Below are 23782 nucleotides of genomic sequence, written 5' to 3'. Positions count from 1 at the left end.
TATGAAGGCCAGCTGTGGATAGGTCAGGCGTCTTGTAGGCCAACCTGACGTAATCCATGCACCTTTACATCATCTATAATCATTTGTTCTCCACATCTGCTCGTAGAATTCGATTATTTTCTATCACCTCTCTGCAGAAGAATGGTTTAAATAAAACTAGACTGTGACTGCCAAGCCAGTTAGAAGGTGTAAGCACATAGCAAGCTGCTCATACGAGGACATTCAGCCTGAGATTAATCTGCAGACGAGCACACGCGTTTCACATCTCAAGTCAAGTGTGTTTCATTTCATTATGGCAGCAGTGTGCAGGCGTGAAGGTGCTCCTGGATTACACATCCCCCTGAACAAAGTGCCATTTCACAGGCCGTCACTCAAACATGTGACAGACTGGGGACAGAGAAATGACTGTACGAAGGCCGTGCGCGCCAGACAGACTGGAGAGCGCAGCAACTGCAAGAGTGCTGGCTACTTGTTAAAAGGAAAGCTCCAATAAAAGCATCTACTTTGGTGACCTTTATCAATAAGTCCCATGAGGAAAATGCTATCTGAGTTTTTTAAGACAAAAGAAATTAGCTGATACATTCCATGGTGAAAGTTCCTTCATTTAACCACTTGTCTTTTTGGCAATTTTTTAATTGAACACAAATGTTAACATCTGCATTTTTTGCTAGAAAATTACTTTAACTCCCAAACAATGATATATTTTCTGAAAGTAGAGGTCCTGGACAATAAAATGGTGGGAGTTGCAATTTATAATATCATCCTATATTTGCGCAACAAATTTCTCAAACACATATGTTCTGTAAATAATACACTAAAATGAATAGGGATGAGCCGACCACCCCCCCCCCCCCCCTGGTTCGGTTTGCACCAGAACCTTCGAACGGACCGAAAATTCGTACGAACTTTAGAACCCTATTAAAGTCTATGGGACTCGAATGTTCGAAATGAAAAGTGCTAATTTTAAAGGCTAATATGCAAGATATGCAACAAACAACACCAGCAATAAGGGGTATCTTCAGGTGTATACTGTGCTGGAGGCACACAACACCCACTTTAACTCCTGCAGATGCCTGTATTAGAGAACACCAGCAATAAAGGGTAGATACAGGTGTATACTGTGCTGGAGGCACACAACACCACTTTAACTTTAAGATGCCTGAGAAAAGAACACACTGTCCCCTGCCTATCTTGCTCTTACCCTGCACGCCGGAACACACTACACAAGGCCGCTGCGCTGGCGGCCTTATATAGTGTGGGGCATGTGCTAAACCCCCTGATCTATAATTAGCCACAGTCATCCTACCTGTGGCCAATTTATGGCTCTCCTCGCTGCCGGCACTGTGATTGGCCAAGCATATGGGGTCACAGTGCATGCTTGGCCAATCATGGGCCAGCAATGCATTGCAATGTCTTAGTGCATTGTGAGCCGTTCGTGCCACACAAATTTGATGTGAACGGTCCACAAAGTACTGAATTCAGAAGAATAGAAGAACAGAAAAACAGAAGAACAGCCGATGTTCGAGTCGAACACTGAGCTCATCCCTAAAAATGAATCTAAGTGCACACAAACACAATATACTACCATCCTAGTTCATAAAATATAAGAGATGGGGTTGCATTGAGTAAAGGAATTCCAAAAATGTTAACCCTTAAATTTGCACGTGCCTATGAAATAGCAATAAACTGTTGTACTCAAAATTTCCCTTGGGTGTAGCTTTAAACTTTTACTTATCAGTTTAGAATTAACTGTGAATTATGGCCATAAAATTGTTGCTTTCCCTCATGTTTGTGCCAAAACCTCACATGTGTCACAATCGCCATTTACATGCATGTGTATGTCCTATGTATGTATACATTTGCATTCGGGTGTATGTGCAGGGTGACAAGGGGGCGTTTTTAAATTTTTGTGTTTTATTTTTATTTATTCAATTATTATTTTTTTACACACACTATATTACCTAATGTATACACATGAGCTTTCATGGCATACCAATCTTAGTCCGTAGGGTTCAATATTGAGTTGGCACACCCTTTGCAGATATAACAGCTTCAACTCTTCTGGGAAGGCTGTCCACAAGGTTTAGGAGTGTGTCTATAGGAATGTTTGACCATTCTTTCAGAAGAGCATTTGTGAGGTCAGGCACTGATGTGGACAAGAAGCCCTGCCTCACAGTCTCTGCTTTAATTCATCCCAAAGGTGTTCTATTGGGTTGAGGTGCAGTCAAGTCAAGTTCCTTCACCCCAAATTCGCTCATCCATGTCTTTATGGACCTTGCTTTGTGCACTGGTCCAAATCATTTGGTGGAGTGGGCATTATGGTGTGGGGTTGTTTTTCAAGGGTTGGGCTTGACAGCTTAGTTCCAGAGAAGGGAACTCTTAAAGCGGTTCTGCACCTAAAATAAAAATATTAAAAGCCAGCAGCTACTAATATTGCAGCTGCTGACTTTTAATAAAATCACACTTACCTGTCCCAGGGTCCAGCGATGTCGGCGGCAGATGACGAGCGATCACTCGTCTCGCTGCTGCCCCCGCCGCCACCCTCTGTCAGGGAATCGGGAAGTGAAGCATTACAGCTTCACTGCCCGGTTCCCTACTGCGCATGCGCGAGTCGCACTGCGCGTCTCTTATGGTCCCCCGCTGTGTCTCTGGGAACTGTGTGTTCCCCAGAACACAACAAGGGGGAGGGGGGGCGTCTGCGGGGGTCTGAGGCGGTCTGGCCGGAGTGGGTGCAGTTACCTGGATTATCCAGGTAACTGCACCCCCCTCCCCCCTGAAAGGTGCCGATTGTGGCACCGGAGGGGGGAGGGATCAGATTAGCGAAACTTCACCTTTAGGGTGAAGAACCGCTTTAAGGCATTAGCATACCAAGACATTTTGGACAATTTCCTGCTCCCAACAGTTTCGGGATGGTCCCTGCCTGTCCCAACATGACTGAGCACCAGTGCCCAAATAATGTCCATAAAGACATTATGAGCGAGTTTGGAGTGGAGGAACTTGACTGGCCTGCACAGAGTCCTGACTTCAACCTGATAGAACACCTTTGGGATGAATTAGAGCGGAGACTGTAAGCCAGGCCTTCTCGTCCAACATCAGTGTCTGACCTCATAAATGCACTTCTGGAAGGATGGTCAAACATTCCCATAGACACACTCCTAAACATTGTTGACAGCCTTTCCAGAAGAGTTGAAGCTGTTATAGCTGCAAAGGGTGGGCCAACTCAATAATTAACCCTACAGACTAAGAATGGACAGCAACCCCATTTGTTGCTCCTTCAGACTTCTCTCTCTCTCTGAATAACTGGTCCCCCAAAATCACTGCCTGACCAGTCACCGATATCAGACATCATCATGTACCTGCATTTTATGTGAAGACAGCGAGGGCCCTTCCAAATCATGGGAGCATTCAAGAGCAGAGAAAGGTGTCATTCGCCAGGGGAGCATAGAACAAGGTTTGTGTTGAGCTTATTGAAACCCTCCTAGACAAAGCATGGATTTAACTGCAAAGAAAAGTTTGTACTTTCCCATATACTTTAATAGTGTAGTGTGGATTACAATTCTGAGGCTGTATTTGACCTGCTTTGAATTTCTTTGAAAACAGCAGATCCTATTGCGATCCATCGCAGGCAAGGCAGGTCAAATGCAGTCTTATGCCGCGTACACACGGTCGAACTGTTTGACGTACTTAGTCCGTCATACAATCCGACGGACAATCCGTCGTACTTTCCACTGAACGGACTTGACCACACACGGATGCACAAACAGTCCGTCGAAAGCTTGCGCGATGACGTGTACAGCACGTACGACGGGACTAGAAATAGGAAGTCCAAGACACAGCAAAGCACCCTTCCGCCGTGTAAATCCTTTCTGGGCATGCGCCATTCTTAGTCCGTCGGACTAGCATACTGACGACCGTATTGTCCGCTGAAACCAAAGTACGACGGACAGATTTTTGGAAAATCCGAAATTCTTGGTACTCTGGACTGCACGCTGAAAAAGTCCGCTGAAGCCCACACACGAGCGGATTGTCCGCTGAAATGTGTTTCAACGGACTAAGTACGTCAAACAGTTCGACCGTGTGTACGCGGCATTAGCTGCAACATGCATTTCTAGCACATGTAACTAAGCAGTGCTACTAACCAGTGCCAAACTGGTTTGTCAGCAAACCCTATCTTAAAAAAAATGCTACTGCAACTGCTCTAGTACCCCTAGGAGTCTTATGGGTTGATTTAATTAAGGCAAATAGACTATGCAAGTGCAGTTCCTCCAAAGCTTAGCAAATGTGGTGAAGTTCTCCATCATCCAATCAAGTACAAGCATAATTGTTGTTTTTTTTTTTTTTTTTTTCTTGCTTGTGATTGGGTATTCATTGTAAAATGAAGCTTTGCCTCATTTACTCAATTCTGGAGCAACTGCACTTCCACAGTGCAACTGCACTTGCAAAATGTGCAGTCATTTTGCCTTTAAAGGAGAAGTGTGGAGTTGCTGAAAAAAATAAACATCTATACTCGCCACCATGCTGCAGCATCAGTAGGATGCTGCAGCTGTTCTCCACCAGCTCTAAGAGTGAGAACTGAGCAGTCACATGGCCGCTGATCACTCACTTCTGGTAAGCTCTGAGCAATGGCGGCATGAGTAATCTACTCACAGGAATTATAGAATATGTCAACTATTGATGATATATATATATATATATATATATATATATATATATATATATATCTTCTGTATGTCTTTAATAGACCTTTATGGTCCTTATAAATAAACTATGTATCTTAGGTTGATTGAGTATACTTAATGCCTTTTTCTCTGTCTATTTATAGTGATATTGTACACAAGGTTTATAATAAGCTCCTGAGGAAGCCATACTGATGGAGAAACACGTAGAGCTGAAATACCATGTACTACGATAGTATACATTTTCATATGTTGATTTGAACATTCTTTTTCATGTTTATTCAAAAGAATCTTGTACATTTTGATGTTGTTTCAATTGATTAATTTGGCACCTTAAAAATCCCATGTCCACACTTTATTACTAATGTTTCTATCATGTGTAGATGGTGCCTTCTAATGCCTTGGATAAAACATGTATTGTTCCTTATTGATGAGACTTTGTCTTCAGGCTGCATTAGGACTTTGAGTGGTCCCATAGAGATTCTGATCTGGTGGCTCTTGAAAACACATTGAGAAAAACTCATTATATCAGATGTTTCTGTTTATATAAAATCCTTTCATCATGCCATTCATTTTATTCATCCGCTAATATTCCTACCTGTGTGGGGTCTTCCCGGGCATTGCTCCCTTTAATGGTCCTTACCCCTTGGTTGTACTTCCCCATTGGGGCCCTGGTTTACTCTTCTCTTTATTGGTGCATACTCAGAACAATAGTTATATATCATACGTAATGTTGTATTGTAAGCCTTTTTTTTTTGTAACTGGGTCTCCTTTGTGAGTAAAGAAATCGATTTTTCATGTAAACTGAAATCTTTTATCCAATATGGAATAGTAAACTGTTTTTAAATGAGAGATTGTGTTGATGTACAATAAACTTGATCATTTAAACTAAAAGCTTGTGCTGTGCCTTTAAAGTCCCGCCATGTCAAACAATTTCTAGTTTCCCCAAATCTAAACAGGGATGTGGCACCTATAGGCCAACTTGGAATTTTACGCTGAACAGACACAACTCTCTACTCTGCCCCTCTGGTGATCACTGGATTGCAAGGCTGAGGAGAGGTGAGGGTGGGCACACTGGCTTTGGCTCTCGGCTGAGCACTGTAGGTAGAAGCCAGCTGTCAATAAGGCAGTTGGGTGGATCCCGGAAATATGACCTTGATCCTCCCAGAGCCTGGTGGAGCTCTGTGATGGCTTTAGCTCGCTGTTGGCTGATTCTGGGTCACAGACGAGCAAAAGTAAGTGCACTCCTGTGACCCACAGGAGAAGTCCTGTGGGCGGCACAGTGGTGTAGTGGGTAGCACTCTCACCTAGCAGTAAAAAGGGTCGCTGGTTCGTATCCCAACCACAACACTACCTGCTTGGAGTTTGCATGTTCTCCCTGTGCCTGTGTGGGTTTCCTCCGGGTACTCCGGTTTCCTCCCACACTCCAAAGACATGCAGGTAGGTTAATTGGCCTCTGTCCAAAAAATTGGCCCTAGTAAATGAATGGGGACTTTGGATTGTGGGCTCCTTGAGGGTAGGAACCAATGTGAGTGTGCAATGTACAGGGATAGGGGTAGACACTCACTCAGGTTGAACTGGATGGACTGGTGTCTTTATTCAACCTCACTAACTATGAAACTATGAAAGTCAAGCCAAAGAAGCTTTGGCCATACTTCTCTTTTAAAAGATCCTAACCTGCCCATTCACCATACTCGCCATGTCCCGCTACCCCAGAATAAATTTTACATATGACATAAGAAGATTGATCGATATCTTAAACAAAAAGGTCCTTCAGAAATTAAGATTTCATTTTAGCTGTGAAAACACCTAAGTGTCAGCATTTAAGACATTTCTTTTACCATCAATTATACATCAAGGACATTCTATTACAAATACTGTCTATGGCATCAAAAAGCATCTCTTCTTCTACAATTATCTCTCTGATCTCTTGTCACGCAGGTTAACAATACACGTTCCTTTTCTTAAAAGATAAAAGACACCTCCATCAGATTTATGTGATCTGGTCCCTGACATCACTTTAATACACTAGACTACCATTCAATTATGGTTATTACACTTAATGTAAAAAGAACTTATGTCATAAGATCTAATACTCAGTTCATATCCCAAGACATTACTTACCGCAGCCTGCAGTGGACAATTCATCACTTCCATTTGGACAGTCTCTTTCGCCATCACAAAGCCAATGAAGAGGAACGCAGGCGTGAGATCCGGGGCAGCTGAACATGTCACTAGCGCACGTCACGGATCCTAAGATGACAAAAATAAAAAATGGCACCAGTAAAGGATAAGACACGGAAGCTCTAAGAACTTATTTATTTATTTATTTATTTTTTTAAATTTAAACTCTCTTGCACACACTCTTGTTACTCCCAATGAAATACCAATAAAAACATTTTTAAAAGCCCAATCTTTTTTTTGTCTATGTCCCTGTTAGGAGGTGACAAATAGCTGTAAAGTAAGCAAAAATCCAACTGTAATACTGCGTACACACGGTCGGATTTTCCAATGGGAAATGTTAGATGTGAGCTTGTTGGCGGAATGTCCAATCGTATGTATGCTCCATTGAACATTTGTTGTCGGAGAAATATTGGCTAGCAGGTTCTCAAATTTTCCGTGAACACATTTTTGTTGTCGGACTTTCTGATCGTGTGTACACAAATCCGTCACACAAAAGTCCACGCATACTTGGACTCAAGTATGAGCCGGAAGCACTCGGTCTTGTGACTGTATGTATGCAAAACACCCTTCGAACAAAAATCCATGGTTTTGTTGTCGGAAAGTCTGATCGTGTGTACGAGGCATTATGCTCAGAGTTCTTGACAGAACTTCTGGATTTCCTAGCAGGACTTCCAATGATACCATTGAACTTCTGCTGGTACTTATAGTATCCCTACAAATTACTTCCAATGGTACTCACAGAATCCTTGCCAGAACTTCCAATAGTACTCGCAGAATCCCTGCCAAGACTTCCAATGGTACTCCCAGAGTCCCTGCCAGGACCTCCAATGGTACTCACAGAATCTTTGTCAAGACTTCTATTCTTACATTAAGAATCCCTGCCAGGACTTTCAGATTTCCCTAGGTAGCTGTAAAGGCAGAAGGCTTTTTTTTAACTAAATGCATTCTATGCATTAAGATAAAAAATCTTTTGTGTGTAGCCCCCCCCCCCCCCCCCCCAATTACTTACCTGAGCCCCATCTCTCTTCAGTGATGTCCACAAATGTCTAAGCCATCCAAAACACTCCTCTTGATTAGTTGAGACACAGCAGCAGTGCCATTGGCTCCCGCAGCTGTCAATCAAAGTCAGTCAACCAATCAGGGGAGAGAGGGGGCAGGGCCAGATCGGGGCTCTGTGTCTGAATGGACACACGGAGCTGTGACTCAGCTCCGGTGCCCCATAGCAAGCTGCTGACTGCGGGGGCACTCGATAGGAGGGAGGGGCAAGGAGCAGCAAAAAGGGACCCAATAAGGAGGGCTGCTCATTTATTTATTTTTTAAACATGACTGTACAATCACTAAAAAATAGCTAGTGCTGTAAAGATCTATAATACTTACCTATGAGATTGCCTGACCATTGCCAATCCGGATTGACTACTCTCTCAATTGCCCCCTGCCTCTAATCCCTGCCTGAATCTCAGTACTTTTTTGTTTGTTGCCCGACAAGATCCCTGCCTGAATCTGAGTACTTTTTTCTTTGTTGCCCGACAAGACTGGACCTGACTATTGTCCTGCCTGATGCCTAGTGTACAATGTCCACATCAGAACCCGCTGCACATCAAATTTCCACTTTAACATCAGAAGCTCCTATCACATCAGAGCCCCCTTTTACATCAGAAGCCCCCATTATACCAGTGTGGCTGTGGGTCAAGTAAAATCTTGTAGAGGGCCAGATGCGGGCCCCTGTTCTAGACTCCATTGTTGTATAAGACAGAGTAGAACTAGAGACAGTTCACATAATGAGGGATAAGTTAATTTCATACTTGAAGATAAAATACTGACAAATATACATACCGCAAACGGCATCACTTTCATCAGAGCCGTCGCCGCAATCATTCTCTCCATCGCACATCCACTGTTTGGATATACACATGTCTTTAGAGCAGGCAAACTGACTCCAGGAACAGGAGGTACCTAATCGGAAACATTTACCATTTAATTTCTGTCAATATAGGGTGACACCATGCTCGTTAATATAATCACTCTACTCCAAATCAAATCATGGAGAACAACCTTCATCTTAGAATGCTTTCACCTTTTCATCATGCTCTCAATTTCTAAATGAATATTCTCTGCAGTAATATATGGGTCAGTGGAAAAAGATTCACCATGAACACAGCTCAAGCCATTTTCCCAGGTAAGGATTCTAGGAACATGGCAGATGTTGGTGTGTGTGTGTGTGTGTGTGGGGGGGGGGAGGGGGGGGGGGGGGGTTAATGCCCGGGGTACAAATAGTGCATGCATATTTGAAAAACATTGGGGTTGATTTACTAAAGGAGCATAGTGTGCACATTTTGCAGAGTGAACTACCACTTAGCTTAGTAAATGAGGTGAAACTAAGTAAAGAATATCCAATAATGTGCAACAGAATATTTGCTCACGCATGATTGAATGAATACAATCATTATGGCTTCACCTTTTCCACTAAACTAGGTGAAAATTCAATTTACACAGTAAAAATGAATGTAACAAAGTAAACAACACTAAACAATTGTGTTGTCACAATGTACAAGTGTGAATGGGCCCTATGATCCTAGGAGTGCAATTGCAAGCTAGACCCATGCTTCAGGGGGCCCCTGCCACTCCTCTGTACACCTGGGCATGAGGGGCGGTGGGGGCAACATACAGAGGAACAAAGGCCCTCCATTTTCTTCCTGCATCCACTGCAAGCATGCGGGAGGGAGAAGAGGAGAAGCCGGCTTCTCCTCTTTTCCTTCCCGCAAGCATTCAGTGGATGCAGGAGAGAAAATGGAGGGGATCAGTTCCTCTATATGCCACCCCTCCTATGCAGCTACCTTTTCTTTCTGTTCCTCTCAGCCCCTCTGTGCCCCCCTGGTCTCCCCCTTATCCCCCTTATCCCCACCCCGCAGCTCTTCCAGCTTCCCTCCTCCCCTCTCCTGCTGGCTACTATGGGGGAGGTGTCTGGATTGAGAGCGGGCATAGGGCTGGTAAATATGTTTTTAACCAGCCACTTCCTTTTCAGAATGGACAGAGTCAGTGATCGGTACTGATCACTCACTGTGTTCAATTATAACTGAAGCATAGTAAGCTGTGTTTGTATGAATGGGAAGCTCTGTACAGAGCTATTCCTGTTCATTCATTATGTCCAGTTAAGATTACAGAGATGAAGATCGAGGACTGTGTCCTCAATCTCCCTTCTCTGTCTCAAATGTGAAACATCAGAGGTCTGTTTAGACCACTGAAGACCCCCCCCAATGGGGCTCCTAAAAAAAAATAAATTAAATAAAAATAAAAAATAAATTGTAACTAAATAAAATAAATACATAAATAAAATAACATAAAGTGGTAAAAAAGAATACAAAAATTAAATTATAAAAATAAATAACTACTGGCACCAGTGGTGGAACTACCAGGATTGCAAAGGCCACACTCATGACTGGACCTGGCATAAGGAATGGAACTTCCTGTGTTACATCATTTTGTTCGATGGTAGTACCCCTTTTATTATAACGTTAAGGAGAGATAATGTTAAACTTTGCAGGATGGTAAATGTGTAATATAAAATACACTGTATATAAGGCCTCCTGCACACTGTACTGATGTATGGGCATGACATTCCTGGCAGGAAAAAATATGAGGATGGGCTGTATATCACTTGTGCATATTTGCAAGTATTTGAGGGGATGCAGATAATGCACATACAAGCAGGAAGTGTGGCATTTGCACATATTTACAAGTATTTGCAAGCATTTGCAAATACTCATGCACAAAAATACAGACTGGCAATTCAGGTTAATGTTTTTTTTTTTTTTTTGTATTTACTGATCAATACACAGCATTTACGTTTAGGTACCTGTGTGTAGAGGTATATTGAAAGCAATGCATTTTATATCAGATAAAAAAAAGAAGCTGTATGCAGCCTGCAAAAGGCCTTAAGCAAAAGGTCATGTACGTTTGAAAGTATGCATGCACATGCTTTTTTCAACTCTCAACTTTAACAGGTTAAATTCCAAAATAAAATAGGATACTTTACTTTTGCCATAAACAGCACAAAAGCAAACTCACCACAGTGTATCTCATCTGTACCATCTTCACAGTCCTTCTGACCATCACAAACCCATGTATTCAAGATGCACCTCCCACTGCGACACGCAAAGTAATTCTCTTCACATTGGAGTTTGCCTTTTGCTACCAAAGAAAAAAAAAATCTTTACAAGATCTGTTAAAAACCTTTGCAAACACAAAACTATTTTTGTTATTATTCATTTGGACCCTTATTTAATAGTCATGCTTCACAATAAGTAAGACATGTGAACAAATAACTAATTATTGCTTCCTTGCCATGAATAAAATGCTGCCAATGCAAATCAGGTTGTTTATTTTTGTGCTAAGATCTCATTTCTGTAAGGACTCATTGTTGTATGGTGTGCTTTTGGCATCATAAATAAAAATTATTGGCTTTTTGGGCATAAATTAGTATTAAGAGTTAGGCTAAAGGTAAATTAAGGGCTACAGACTTAGAACATACAGTAACTAAACTCAAAAACATAATATATTGCATAAGCCCTAGTTATGCTCACTTACTCCACTGTATATATGGAGGGGTTGTGGTTGTCACTCAGGCTGGCCTTCAAACTTGTTTTCCTCTCTTTATCTCCATTACATGGGGGGTTGAGGAGTTTAGTGATTTACAGAGTAATAATTGTTATTTTAGTTTATTGAACATAAAGAGAGGGCCCGGAGTAATGCCGTGACAGGCAGTTGGGGCTGTCAGATTAGGGATGTATAGTTGGACAGGAAGGGGAAGGGCCAGTCAACATGAGGAGTCGGGAGCTAAGGAGCTTCCCAACCACCCACCCTATGTTTGGGGAAGCTTGGTGTGCTGATATGGTGAGGGTTGTACGAACTCAGGTATGGTGGATATTTGGTGGGGTGCAAGGTCCTTGTTAGGTCATATGGGCACCTAAAAAGGCATGGTTTAGGAACTCATCTGAGGTATGGATCCAAGTTGGTATATGGGTACCTGCTAGTTGTCTCTGAGTCGGAGGCTTTAGCAACTTGAGGCCTGAGAAGGGACTAGCAGGTGCAGTTATGAGTTATGCCTATTGGACCTTGTTCCCCATTTTTGTGATAAAACTGGATTTATATATAAAAAGGTTATCATGTTATTTATTATGTTAATTATGGAGATTTATATATTTGGTTAATAAAATGGTTGCTATGGCCAATTCACTCCACCTAAGTGTTGTGTGGTTATTAGAGGGAGGGATGGGGTTATTGGATAGCAGTATAAGCCATAGTTAATACCATAGTCAAGGCTCTGTTCACACTATGCATACTTGCGTTCCTGCTCATGATTTTGTGGATTCTCATGTGGAAATGTGTTTCCGTGCTTGACGCAGTCCATTCAACCGTCCTATGAATGATTGTCACTTCAAAGAAGCTCAGTGACCAAATTTTGGTCTGAGCGAGGGACGATTTTACACTTGCTTTTTGCCATGATTCTCACACAATTGATGATCACTGTAAAATCCCACTGCGTTTGGGGTTCTAGTCAAGATAAATGGCACTCAAATACATGTTGCATGTTTTGCTGTTATTTGGATTCTGCCCATCATTCCAAATCACCTATATCTGAACGGGACCTAAGTGAGGAGTACACTGCATTTGTAGAAAGGCTGACATGTATTTTCTGTACTTGCTACAGGTGTCCTTACTTGGAAGAAATTAGGCTACATGCAAATGAGTGCATTTGCCCATGCAGAATAAAGACACTGGGGGTTATTTACTAAAAGCAAATCCACTTTGCACTACAAGTGCACTTGGAAGTGCATCTGCTGTAAATCCGAGGGAGACATGCAAGGAAAATAAAAAATAGTATTTTAGCTTGCACACGATTGGATAATAAAATCAGCAGAGCTTCCCCTTATTTCAGATCTACCCCTCAGATTTACAGCGACTGCACTTCCAAGTGCACTTGCAGTGCAAAGTGGATTTGCCTTTCGTAAATAACCCCCTCGGCATATCTCTGGTGTTCCAAATGTCCTAGAGCTGTGTACAACCTCATAGACATGAAAGGATTAAGTAGTGCACGCACACAGACGTAATGCAATGAACGTACTTAAGGAAGCATTAATGTAGCCACAACATCTAAGGACTGGTTGGCTGCAATATTTTTGTAACTGGGGTTAGATATCCTTAAAGGATAAGAGCAAAAAACTGGCTATAATGTGCAATCAAGGGACTTTTGAGATAAAGTGTACAATTTTCTTGATTTTCTTGATTTTCTTGGATGCTCTTCAGATTTCTCTTTCACTCCCAGTGGCCAAATGAAAGGAAGGTAAGTGCAAATAGGGAAGGAGGCAGTTAAGAGAAAATGTTTATTTGATTCACGTCATGGTTCTGTTGGGAGTAGGTTTGAGATCATGGACATTGGACACTAAACAATAGCTTATTGGCAGCTCTGAAAGCTTACCTTGGAGAACTAACGATGTTGGGCTTGTAGCTCTGAAAACTCACAGGCACCTCATCTCTTCCATTTGACCTAAAGACTAGGCACATACAGTATCCTTCTCCTACCAGGAGCATTGTGTGTGTTTCACATGCCCAATTTTTACGTGTTGCTGTAAAATATTCTCATATATAGGATCTTCCTTGGAAATAAAAATGTGAGCCTAATGCTAAATAGCATGCATTCTATTCCAGGGCATTATAAGTTTATTAATTTCCATTACCCTGACAAAAAAATGTTGCAGAAATGGAAAAAAACAATTACAACAATTTTATTTTCTCTGACTATGGCAGCCATCCATGCAATGTCTGTTCATTCTGTAACCAGCTCCATCCAGCAAGTTTATGGCTCTCCAATATTATGACATTACAGAGCAGACATCAGGAGAGACACGCTCTGGAAATTACCTGGGCATTTTAATTCATCTGAATAGTCCCCACAGTCGTTTGAGCCATCACATATCCATTCTGGCAGGATGCACAGCGAGGTGGAATTGCAGGGTATAAATCCGCTCTTTTTCACTCCAAGCTTATAATAATGAGCACAGTCTGTATTGTCTGCACATGAACAAAAACATATTTACCTTTATTTAAAAGACTCCCTTTAATTTAAAGTATATTGGTTACATACATAATGCAGGAGCCGTTTATGGGCTGAAAAATATCCAACCAATCAACCTTGACATAATCAAGACATGGAAATACAAAAACAAGTGTCACACCAAAACCGAACAAAGAGTCCAAGATCATTTTTTTCGTCGATCAAAAAAGTCATATAAAAATAGCCAACACATTTAAAGTGGGAGTAAACTCCCATGGATGATTTTTACCTATAGGTAAGCCTATAATAAGGCTTACCTATAGGTACAGTAAATATATCCTAAACATGCACTGTTTAGGAGATATTTACTTCATAGTAAATAGTGACATCACTGGCGCATGCATTTTGAAGGAACAGCATTTCCACGCCGTTCATTCAGATCCTGGTCCCATGAACAGTTACTCCTGCATGCAAGCATGGGAGTGACATATTTGCGGTTCCTCCAGTCAAAGGACTGTAGCCCCCCACCCCAGAAGGAAGACCAGATGAAGATGGAAGCCCTGTCAGCAGTGACACCACGCCACAGGAGGGCTCCGTTTTAAGGTAAGTTTCACATAATAGGCTAGTATGTGATGTATACTAGCATGTTACTTTGCCTTGCAGGTTCCAAGGAAACAAAACAAAAAATTATGGTTTACTACCGCTTTAAGGGGGAACACCCTTCCTCCATTGCTGCTTAGCAACTGCTATCAGATTGTTCCTCCATGTGGAACGTTCAATGCTGGTTCTAATATAGATCTGTAAAGTCACAGTTTTTTTTTGAGTTTATCCAAGTTTTATCCTATGTCGAGCCCTGATGAAGGGGAAGTGGTGTTGGTCCTGAAATGTGTTGGATGTTTTTATATGACTTTTTTTACTAACAATTAAAATGATCTTGGGCTTCTTTGTTTGTTTTTGGTATGACCCTCTTTTCTGCATTTCTATAGTTTGAGCTAGTGTTGGGTGCCCATCAACGGGAAGCCTTGCTGTGTGGGAGCCACTACATCAGAGCTATTGAGCTTGTTTGAAGTTTTCCTTCATTTGAGAACTTACAAGTCTAAACATTCTCAGCACTGTTTAGAGCGTATTTTGCTAATGGAGCCTAATGGAGCCATGGGTTGCATACATTGCTAATTGCCTGTTTTATTTGGATTCAGTAAAAGGTAACATACAGTGTAAATTTTGGGTGTAACAATACCGATTTATAGCTTTCTCCTTTGCATGACCCAGGTCATACCCAGACTACTTGTATTGCTGAAAAACGATAGGCTTTCAAATTTTGCACAACAGAATTGTTTTCCTAGACAATCCTATTATTCACATATTTATATATCATCTGTAGGTGTTATATACCCACTCCTGATTTTTATTTTCTATGATATTTTTCTGTACTATTTTCCTTTTTTAATATTTTATATATGCACTGTTGGTATTATTATTATTTCTTCCCCTGATAAAAAAAAGGAATGTATTAGCACTGGAACACATTGATCTTTGGTGTGGGGCTCTTGTTTTTTTTCCCAATGCCTTCCTGTATCCAACAGCGATATGAGCAGGAATTTTTCCCCTCTGACTGATCACTGTAGAAGGAAACCCCTTATTTCCTTCTACTTTGATCTTCTGGTTTGCATATTTTTTTTTGCAAAGGGAGCTTGTGGAAAAAGTGATATTAATAGGGAGCATTTTGTTTGTGTCAATATCTTAGCTGCATATCACCTAGCATGTATTGGCTCAATAGGAGATCACTAATGACATGATTTCTGAAATATTACAGGAGGAAGTTGGAACAACTAAAGCAAACTCTGCCTACAACTTAAATGCTGACAATAGGGGAAAAAAAGATTATGTCAAAATGAGTGGAGGACTGGGCAAATGCCCCCCTATCAGTACTCATAAGATATGTCATGATGGTGGCTCTGAGTGGAGATAATTCCCCATTCAGATATTGATAGAATGGGGAAATTAAGTCAATGACATATGCTAGGTACACGCTACACCTACTGGTTCCCCATTTGGACCTGCAACTACAGCCTCTGGCTCTGGGAGGTCTTCCAGCACCAATTTCCTCTGAAATTGTGAAATGTCACATGGCCAAATGCTAAGAGCCACAAAGGAGGCTGATATTAGATGTGGAAAAGTGTGCCACAATAAACCTTGTACTATAAAAACATCTAGCTAGCATAGTACATTTTCTTTAAACCACAGAAATCTGTCCCTCTCTTGAAAAAGCTAGTGGCTTGTATTTGCTCCTTCCTCCAAGGCCATATATTTCCAGACCTCCCTGGTTGAAGAGCATGCTATTTGAATGCATATTTCTTCAGCTCAAGGCTCAAGATTCCAGTTTTGGCATCACTGAAGCTATGGAAGAATGACAATTTTGCGGACACAAAAAAGGCAGACAAGGAATACTACCAGAAGTATGGGGCAGGTCGATAATTGTAAGTCTGAAGACCCACATCATCTGAGTAACAACGCACAACAGTTTACCAACTATCCATGCAGGCACAACCCAAGTATGAACGCTTTCAATGGAGTCTCTTACTGCAGTTCTTTTCATCAGAAGCATCTGAGCAGTCAATCATCTGGTTACAGTGGGCGGACTTTGTGATGCAGCTTCCATCTGTGCAGCGAAATTCCGTGGACGCACACGTAGAAACTGGACAAATGTGTAAAAAGGAAAATGGAATAACAGATAAATACAAGTGCAAATGGATTGAAAGTCTTGGATAAGGTAAAGATTTGCTATTACTTTAGAAGTGTTTGCTTTGGATTAAACTAAACATTAGTCAAACTGGTAAGTGCAAGTCTGTGTAGAGAGCCAGACTATGGACTGCAGAGGATGTCCTGGGGGAAAAAGCTCCTCCTATTAACCATGCCTATGAGTTGAAGGATTGGGCTTTTTGCAACTGGGCAGAACTAATGATCACTGAGGTGGTGTTTCCCATCCCAGACAAAAGTTGGTTACATGCTGGGAATTCTTACCTCTTAAATCATATTCTGGGGCAGGTCCTAGACCAGGATGTAATGTTCAGCTGTAGTGAGAGGTGTGTGAGTCACTGGACTGAAGGAGCAGAAATGTTTGTTTCTAAAGTAGTTCAAATCTATAATGTATATTTTGTTAGTTTGCTTAGATTTCTATTTTGCTAGGTTAACTTATATGCTCCCTTTGGATTGTGTATTGGCCCAAGGCTGATAGAGCAGGCTTCTTTAAATAATTCATATTTTCTATTTTTCATATATCTTCAGGCCTCACACACACTCAACACTTTGGCCATCTCTCTTAGACACCTTTCCTCCTGGAAGCAACGTTCTAGCAGAAAAGGTTATTGATGCTTATGATGCGTATAAATGTGGACAGAATAATATTAATAATAAATTATTCTGGCCATTGAAATAAATTAGTGCTCAAGCGCTAGACATACTTAGCATCAATACACACTTAAAGTGGTTGTAAACCCTTACAACACACTTTGACCTACAGGTAAGCCTAGATTAAGGCTTTCCTGTAGGTCCAAGAAATATCTCCTAAACCTATACGGTTTAGGAGATATTTGCCCGAAGACAGGCACCACTGTCTACGGCGCATGCGCTGTAGACAGCAGCGCGCAGGCGCACTGAGCGCGGCATCATCAGCGATGAAAATGCTGCGCGTGTCGGCTCCCGTGCGCATGCGCGGGAGTGACGTCATCACGGCTTTGCTGAATGATAGCGGCGGAGCTGCGAGACCCACCAAGAAGATGGATGCGCCGGACTACAGGGGACAGCGGTGACTTCGCTGGCTCCTGTGTCAGGTAAGTGACACATAATGGACTACTATGCGATGCATAGTAGTCCATTATGCTTTGCCTTTGCAGGGAATGAAAGAGGAAGTAAACTCATCAGGGTTTACTTCCTCTTTAAACACACTTACATGTGCTTAGGTGTCTCAAATGTTGTTGTTTTTTGCCAAACACCACTGCTCTTGAAAGTGTCGGCAGTGTTTGCTTGTTTTTCTGCCTCTAAACTCCTCTAAACGCCTAAGTGTTCAGGGATACATAGGCTAACATGCAGCAGGGGTGTTTAAAGGTAGAAAAAAAAAAAAACACCAGATGCCCCTAAGAGCAGCATAAACAAATACTGACAACAGCTTTGGTAGTTAATCTGACCTCTACGCCCACCCTAACCTTTCTCATTGACCAGTAAAGCTTACTTTACACCAATAGAATTTTATTAAAAAAATGTCCTTGGTTAGTTGTTTGGTTTCATTGGTTCTAACATTTTTAAGTGGTTAGAGGGGTCAAATGAAAGATTATTTTTAAATGTACTGACAAGAAAGTTCAAAGAAACAGGGTGGAACATTTTTTCTTGAATAGAGAAATTCTAGCTGTGAGTGCCATTTTTGCTTGGGGAAAAATCATACATATTGTATTGAAACCCATTTAATATGTCTGTGATTTAATTCAAGTAGCAAGTCTCAACATTTTATTTATCATATATTCTTTCTTTTATTTTATTTTTTTTACAACTTATAGGAAAGCAAAGTCCTATGCACAGTGGTTGCATTGGCCGATGGTATGTTGCCATGTGAGAGTAGCAAAGGACAAGTTGCTAGAAAACCAAATAAAAGAAGTTGAATATGCCATCCTCTAACATACAATATAACAGGAAACCAAAGGAACAAGGTAAATAAAGTTCAAGGAATAATGTTAGGATGGCGGAATGTATGGATGTGTGTGTAGTATGAAAGAAAGTTCCTGAAATTTCCCAAATAGAATGTGCAGCAGGACAGTGGGGTGTGGAAGGTATGTACAAAGAGGGGGGTCCCTGAGACCATTGGTGTGGAGTATTTCACTTGAGGGAAGCACCTCTGCTTGAGCAAAATTTAGAGCTTTCAAAGTTAGTTGACTCAACGACACAAAAAATGAATGCTCTAATAAAAGATTTTTCAAAATGTCCGTATGAGCATTTAAATAAAATTCTACTGCTATATGGCCAGCTTGAGCCACATATCTTGGACAATAGGTATATGCAAGGTAAAGGGTCAGCAGACCAGGTATCAGCCATGGAAACTACTGAATAATCAAAATTTGCCTAACGGAGTGCCTGGGCTTGGGTAAAATCTAAAAAGCCAAGAAGATAAAATAAAGATATAAATAGGTAACTGGAAGCCCTCACTTTAATGAGCAGGACTCACTTTGCACGATAAGATAAGTCCACAGTTTAAATCAGAGTTTATCATTGGGCCAAATATAGGTACATAATTATTAGTAATACATTGCAGGCTTTGGGACCAGTAAAATGTGTGCAATACTCATAAAGCAATGATTACACAAAAATTATATACTTCTACAGTTCACACACAGAAGTCAAATCCAGATTGCGGAGGAAATTGTCCAGTATTATGATTATTATAGCTGGAAAGGCTGCATCTCCCACAGCTAAGGCTCAAGCAGAATTTAAACCTTATAATTACCCAGCTAGATAAATGTCAGAATGCTACATGTAACAAGCATTAACACAACAAAGGAATTAAGTAAGGTAAGCTGTATTTTGTGTGTTTGTGTGGGGGGTTGCACTGTCAGTTTAAACAATTTGTTCTTTCTCTTATAAATCTAAGTTGAATTTCAGCTTGGACTAATTTGGTCAGAGAATACTGGCTGGTGAAATGACTGACCCATACATGTCAGGTCTATAATCAACTCTTGATGTATGCTGTAAATCGTGGGAATGAGAATTATTTTACTGAAAATGAATGGAAGGAAATCATCTTCTGGGTTTGGAACATAATATGATCTTCCTGTTTGAGAGCAAACAGCAAGGCGTGATCCACGGTGAATGTTTAAAGTGGTTCTTCACCCTAAAGGGGAAATTCCGCTAATATGATCCCTCCCCCCCTCCAGTGCCACAATCGGCACCCTTCAGGGGGGAGGGGGTGCAGTTACCTGGATAATCCAGGTATCTGCATGTATATATATATATATATATATATATATATATATATATACTATATTTTCAAAGTATTGGGATGCCTGCCTTTATACACACATGAACTTTAATGGCATCCCAGTCTTAGTCCGTAGGCTTCCACATTGAGTTGGGCCACCCTTTTGCAGCTATAACAGCTTCAACTCTTCTGGGAAGGGTGTCCACAAGGTTTAGGAGTGTGTCTATGGGAATGTTTGACTATTGTTGGATGAGAAGGCCTGACTTGCAGTGTCCACTCTAATTAATCACAACAGCGTTCTATGGGGTTGAGATCACGTCAAGTTCATCCACCCCAAACTCGCTCATCCATGTCTTTATGGACCTTGCTTTGTGCACTGGTCCAAATCGTTTGGGGGGATTATGGTGTGGGGTTGTTTTTCAGGGGTTGGGCTTGGCCCCTTAGTTCCAGTGAAGAGAAACTCTTAAGGCATCAGCATATCAAGACATTTTGGGCAATTTCATGCTCCCGATTTTGTGAGAACAGTGTGGGGATGGCCCATTCCTGTTCCAACATGACAGCACACTAGTGCAAAACCAATGTCCATAAAGACATGGGCGAGCGAGCTTGGGGTGGAGGAACTTGACTGGCTTGCAGAGAGTCCTGACCTCAACACGATAGAACACCTTTGGGATGAATTAGAGTGGAGACTGCGGGCCAGGCCTTTTTGTTCAACATCAGTGCCTGACCTCACAAATGCGCTTCTGGAAGAATGGTCAAACATTCCCATAGACACACTTATAAACCGTTTGGACAGCCTTCCCAGAAGAGTTGAAGCTGTTATAGCTGTAAAGGATGGGCCAACTCAATATTGAACCCTACAGACTAAGACTGGGATACCAATAAATTTCATGTGCGTGTAAAGGCAGGTGTCTTAATACCTTTGACAATATAGTGTCAACATAGGCATCTTAGGCTAATATAAATATATTAACATAGCTGATGATGGTGAACTGCACCAAGGCTGTGTGCCAGAGCAAAGCTCTCCCAAGCAATCAGCCTCAAATATAAGGAAAACGTCCAAGAAATGCAACACTCAAGAAATTATTATTTAAATTATAGCTAAAGACAAAAATACTTTTTTTTTTTAGTCTTGGATAGAGTGGAGAAGTATCAGAACACTGTTCTGTTTTGATGTTGGAAGTAAATGGGGAAATGCCACAAATGGAGGACAGAAAAAGTAACCAACGGGGGTTATAGCCCTCCCTTACTCTCTCCAAAAAAAAAAAAGAAAATATATTTAGTTTTACTAAAGATCTTTGAAAAGAAAGTTGCAAAGCTTCACAAACAATGTACCGAGAAAGTCTACCAATGCTAATGCAGGACCTAGAAATAAATATGATTAGCAGAATAAGTCTATGTAAGTAACCAAAATCTATATACGGAAAACAAAGCTGGGGAAGAGAGATCTGACTCCTTGTGAATACATAGCAGCAAACACAAATATAATATTTAAAACACTTCTTCCTCAGAGACTTAAATGGAAAAGGAATAAAAACCATCATATCAAGGAAAAAAGATAAAAACAAACATATCAAACATATAAAAAAGTATCAAAACTGGATATTTCTTTTTTGATATCCCCTTCTGATACTTTTTTGATATGCTTGTCTTTATCTTTCTTTGACATACTGGTTTTTCTTTTCCATTTATGTCTCTTAGGAAGACATTTTCTGAATTTTATATCTGTGTTTGCTGCTATGTAACCACGAGGAGTCAGATCATAATCCTCTCACTTGGTATATAGCTATGATTGTCTATATACACGCCCTGATAATCATGCTTATTTCCAAATCCTGTTTGGCATAAATAGGCTTTTTCGGGATTGGGAACCATGCATGAGACAGGGACACCCAGGAATAGTCCAAGCAGGTTTGTCCTACAATTTTATTCAACAAGGCAGCAAAGAAACACAGTTCCAATGCAGGAGGGCTTTGTACAGCAAGTCCATGGCATAAAACATACAAAACATCTGCCCATGTGAACAGGGCGCCCCCTGATGGGTTTCCCAAAACAGGCAGCTTTTTTAACTGTGTCTTGTTCTGTTAAAAGTCCGCCTTTTAACCTGTAGAAGCAGAGCCATGTACAGTCCTGATAAATCCAAAAATCAACAGATTGCTATAGGGAGAAGCACCCCACTATTCAGGTATGTTGTAAGCAGTTTGAGGAAGTGAGGTTGGAGATTGTGACCACGTTTCATGTTACACTCTAAACATGGATGTAACATGGTCAGAACGGTGACCAACTGTAGGTCTTTAAATGATGTTATTGAACATTGAAAGTAATTATTTTGAGCTGATGCACATGGATACATGGATGTTTTCAGGCACAAATGTCCTCTTTTGTAAAATGGTGGCATTTTCCCATGCCTGGGAAGCTGCAAGTAGAGCATTCAGCCAGCCGTAGAACTGCATGGCTGTACCTCTGGGATTCAGGTGGTAGTGGTCCTCAAAGGTCTGAGGGGTCAGACTGAAAAAACTGATTGGAAACCCAAAAAAAGGCCTAAGGTATCCACCGGAAAGAAAAGGGGAGGGAGGTGGAAGAGTGTAGCATGTATCTAAAATGTAGCTATTTCCTAAATTATTTTTTATGATTAGAGAGAAACAAAAAAAAAGAAAAAGTGACTTATATCAGGTGAGGTTGGGATGACCCAGGAGCATAGAACCATGCAACCTTCCATGACCACAGGGGAAAATTGTTTACTCTGGGTGTCATGTGCATCCCAATCCTGGATTCTCTATGGATTCTCTATGGGTTCACAGGTGGATATTTTACTGTTTAAAGCCCATCGGTAAACCAAATGCTGGAGGCGGTAAGGTCACCAAGTCTGATGAACATCAAACAGCTTTATTTCACCTAAAGACGCATTTCGTGGCTATAACTCTTTCTCAGTTTACAGTGATACACAGAAGTTTGACATTTCATGATTTACTCCTCCACCTGAGTGTGTCTGTGAAACAAAACACAAATTTGGGTGAAAAAAATATATTTGATGTTTGTCAAATTCAATGTCTCCAACCCATCCTCATACACAGCACACCAGCACCTCTGCCATTCAGTTTACCAATAGGCGTTTTATCTGCTCTCTTCCTACCATGGCTGTACATGCCTTGCTTGTACTCGTGTAAACGCCAAAGTCCTTTTGTACTGACTTTTACCCGTGTATGGCCTATTTCCCATATGAGAAACTTCTACGTTTGAGAATACACACATTCGATGGCAAACAAAAATGCAAAAGAGCATGACTACAAGCATACACATTCAATGCACTGCTATGGGTGGCTGTGCATGCCTCCTGTGGCTTACCCACATATGAACGTATAATGTATTTCCTGAGTGCAGAAGCTTCTAAATCAGGGAGTATGTCATACATGCATGCGTGGGTAAAGTCCAGGAAAAAAGAGCATCAACATTTACATTTGCCCCCAAATTGGCCAATCACAAAGCACAAGTTAAAGTGGAAGTAAATACATATATATACACACATATATATATATATATATATATATATATATATATATATATATATATATTTTTTTAGCTCCATTAAGCCAATAATATAAGCAGTTCAAGGTAGTTTTACTCATTATCACTGATTACTTCCATTGATGACAACCACTCCATGGATGACATGCTGATTCTTCCTTTACTATATGTGAATGCATTACTTTATTAATACCTTTATGCTGTTTTTGCACAGCCTCTGTTATTTTCTGTTCTATGGACTATGCTCTGGTCTTGATGATGTCAGGACTCTAGACCAGTGAAGCATGGAGATGCAGACACTACCCAAACCAGTCTAGCTGCAGGGAGGAGTGGAGAATCTTGTAATTAAATCTTCTTTTATTGCTTCCCTAGACATAAACGGGC

General features: G+C 41.1%; 1 protein-coding gene across 1 annotated transcript in view; it reads right to left on the bottom strand.

The window, feature by feature from the left end:
* Window positions 1-23782, bottom strand: part of LRP1B (LDL receptor related protein 1B) — a 2110020-nt gene that overhangs the window by 368113 nt on the left and 1718125 nt on the right. The window contains exons 48-52 of the mRNA XM_077447755.1: window positions 16493-16606; window positions 13779-13928; window positions 10926-11048; window positions 8694-8813; window positions 6801-6929 (exon numbers count right to left, since the gene is read on the bottom strand). Of these exons, the coding sequence (XP_077303881.1) occupies window positions 6801-6929; window positions 8694-8813; window positions 10926-11048; window positions 13779-13928; window positions 16493-16606 (636 nt within the window). The remainder of the gene's footprint in view (window positions 1-6800; window positions 6930-8693; window positions 8814-10925; window positions 11049-13778; window positions 13929-16492; window positions 16607-23782) is intronic.

Source organism: Lithobates pipiens, unplaced genomic scaffold (assembly GCF_037356315.1).
Source record: "Lithobates pipiens isolate NorthernLeopardFrog02 unplaced genomic scaffold, aLitPip1_a1.2 Scaffold_22, whole genome shotgun sequence".
NCBI lineage: Eukaryota > Metazoa > Chordata > Amphibia > Anura > Ranidae > Lithobates > Lithobates pipiens.
This window is presented reverse-complemented; position numbering and strand designations above follow the sequence as displayed.